This window comes from Lotus japonicus, chromosome 2 (genome assembly GCF_012489685.1).
Source record: "Lotus japonicus ecotype B-129 chromosome 2, LjGifu_v1.2".
In the NCBI taxonomy this organism is placed as follows: Eukaryota; Viridiplantae; Streptophyta; class Magnoliopsida; order Fabales; family Fabaceae; genus Lotus; species Lotus japonicus.
This window is the reverse complement of record NC_080042.1, coordinates 90,949,735-90,952,267: the sequence shown is the minus strand read 5'-3', so window position 1 is coordinate 90,952,267 and position 2,533 is coordinate 90,949,735. Positions and strand designations below refer to the sequence as shown.

The 2,533-nt window shown below is 35.7% G+C and overlaps 1 protein-coding gene across 1 annotated transcript; it reads left to right on the top strand.

Moving 5' to 3' along the window:
- Positions 1–321: 321 nt before the first annotated feature.
- LOC130740944 (homeobox-leucine zipper protein HAT22-like) lies at positions 322–1,759 on the top strand. Its single transcript, XM_057593677.1, has 3 exons — positions 322–906; positions 1,013–1,092; positions 1,233–1,759. Exons 1-3 carry the CDS (start codon positions 460–462, stop codon positions 1,507–1,509), a joined length of 804 nt encoding a protein of 267 aa, XP_057449660.1. The 5' UTR covers positions 322–459; the 3' UTR covers positions 1,510–1,759.
- Positions 1,760–2,533: the final 774 nt, after the last annotated feature.

The window sequence follows — 2,533 nt, the reverse complement described above, 5'->3', positions numbered from 1 at the left end:
CGAGAGAAAATAAGGTATTTATTAGACATATGTTGTTTATACTTTGTTTGTAGAATTAAGTATCAATAATTGATTAAAAGTTCAGGCGTAAAATTGTGATGCATAAAATAGTAAGAATAATATATCCTTTGTGCCATGGATCTTATAGAGAGAATTTAGAAAAAATTCTGTCATCATAATTATAATTATAATGGACGTCCAGTATTTCACTATTTGGACTAAAATGGTCAACCTTTTACTTGTGATATTCATTATTTCCGCTATATATCAAGATTCGTTGCTCTACTCATTCCCCCCATTGATTAACAATAATCATAGCCACCCACCCACCCAACGACCCCACAAAAAAAGTCTTGTATTCCTTCTTCTTAAGAGGTCCTTCATCAGTCTTTAAAATCATCACATACCTTCTAATTTTCTCCAACTCAACAAGAACGTCTCCCCCAAGTTACAGCTCTAATGGGTCTTGATCACGATGCCAGTAACCCAGGCCTTCACCTCGCTCTAGGCTTATCTTTGACTACCACCAACACTTCAAAGGAAACCACCACAACCACCACCACTTCATCACCTAAGCCAACAGTAATGAAGCCTTATTCCTCTAAAGAACCATCTTTAACGCTGGGTCTCTCCGGGAACAACAAGGTTTATTGTGAGGACCCTCTTGAGTTATCAAGACAGACTTCACCTCACAGCGACGTGGTTTCGTCTTTCTCAACAGCAAGGGTGGTCAAGAGGGAGAGGGTTGATCTTAGCTGTGAAGAGATAGAGGCAGAAGAGAGGCTCTCTTCAAGAGTCAGCGATGAAGATGATGATGGCACCAATGCCAGAAAGAAGCTCAGGCTCACCAAAGAACAATCTGCACTCCTAGAAGAGAGCTTCAAACAGCACAGCACTCTCAATCCTGTAATCCATTAATCATAACCTTTCTCGATCCTTAATCCTATCATGTGATTAAATTAATAGTATTTGGCTATTTGCTAATAGTTAGATTATTTGATTGGAATTTCAGAAACAAAAGCAAGCCTTAGCTAGACAGTTGAATCTCCGGGCTCGACAAGTTGAGGTGTGGTTCCAAAATCGGAGAGCCAGGTACATAAATTCTTCTACAAATAATTCTAAGTTGAATTAATTTGTTAAAGTTGATCAAGGAAAAAAATAATTAATTCAAACATGCTCTGAGATAAGGTGTGTTTGTGGTTTATCTAATTGAGATATTTTGGTTTGTGTAGAACAAAGCTGAAGCAGACGGAGGTGGACTGTGAGTTCTTGAAGAAGTGTTGTGAAACGTTAACCGACGAAAACAGGAGGCTGAAGAAGGAGCTGCAAGAGCTGAAGGCGCTGAAACTAGCACAGCCCTTGTACATGCCTATGTCTGCAGCCACCCTCACCATGTGTCCCTCATGCGAGAGGCTCGGCGATGGTGGTTCCAATATTAAGAGCCCTTTCACCATCACTCCCAAGCCTCACTTCTTCAATCCCTTCACTCATCCTTCTGCAGCGTGTTGATTATGGACTTCACTTAGGTTCACTTTTCAGAAACCAGACGTAAAAAGGAGGAGAAAAATACATGAGGATCCCCCACAACCTTTGTATTTTTTTGGTTGAGGGGTGTGTGTAATTAGCTAAGGGAAGTTGTAATTAGCTAATACTGTAGAAAGTAGTAACGGGTTGATTAAATTTTCTTTTTTGTTTTTCCACTCCCAATCATTATCGTTATAGAATACATAGATCTATGAAGAAGTTAGTATTTTTTTCATATATTTTGTTCAATTCTTAAATTTTAGTTGCATGATGGTGTTCGTGAACAACAATACCCTTTCATCAACAAACAAAAACAATAAGTTTCACTAGATGTGGATGATATTTGAGTATGAATGAATCTTTATTCCTTACTTTAATTTCCGTAATTAATTCTTCATGGACAGCTTAAAACGTTTGTTATCAAATTATTTTTTAAAAACACTTCTCATATATATAAAATAAAACAAGTTGGGTTTAGTAAAATAAGAAATATATATGGTCATTTTCTGCATATGATAATGCGTAGTTGAACTAGACGCATCTGCTGCATGTAATATATTGAGAAATCTAAGTTTTGCTCTGTTAATAAAATACTCAATAATTTTTTTTGACTTCTCACCACGTGTTAAGTTTAATTATATATAATGTTGAAATAAAAAAGTATCTTCATCACTTGTTTATAACTCAGTCAAGCAAAATGTCCCAAGTGTATAGATATAGTATCTTAACCACCGAGGCGGAAATAAATAAATCAAAATGAGACAAATCAACAAAAATAAAATATGTTGATAATAATGATCTATATTCCCTAATATTTATTGCACACCTAGCATAAATCATTAAATTTTCTAAATACTATACACATATTGCGTATATTTAATAGTATTTATAGTTGGTGAAATTGATTACGTATGTTGATAAATAATAAATATGAGTTGGATAGGATGAGAGGTTATGATTAAGTTGGGGAAAGGTACAAGGTGTGGATAGGGAAGTTAGGTCACGTGTT

Coding starts and splice junctions, on each gene's coding strand:
- LOC130740944 (XM_057593677.1), top strand. CDS start 460: ATGGGTCTTGATCACGATGCCAGTAACCCAGGCCTTCACCTCGCTCTA. Junction 907..1,012: donor AGCACAGCACTCTCAATCCT/GTAATCCATTAA, acceptor TTGGAATTTCAG/AAACAAAAGCAAGCCTTAGC. Junction 1,093..1,232: donor TTCCAAAATCGGAGAGCCAG/GTACATAAATTC, acceptor TGGTTTGTGTAG/AACAAAGCTGAAGCAGACGG.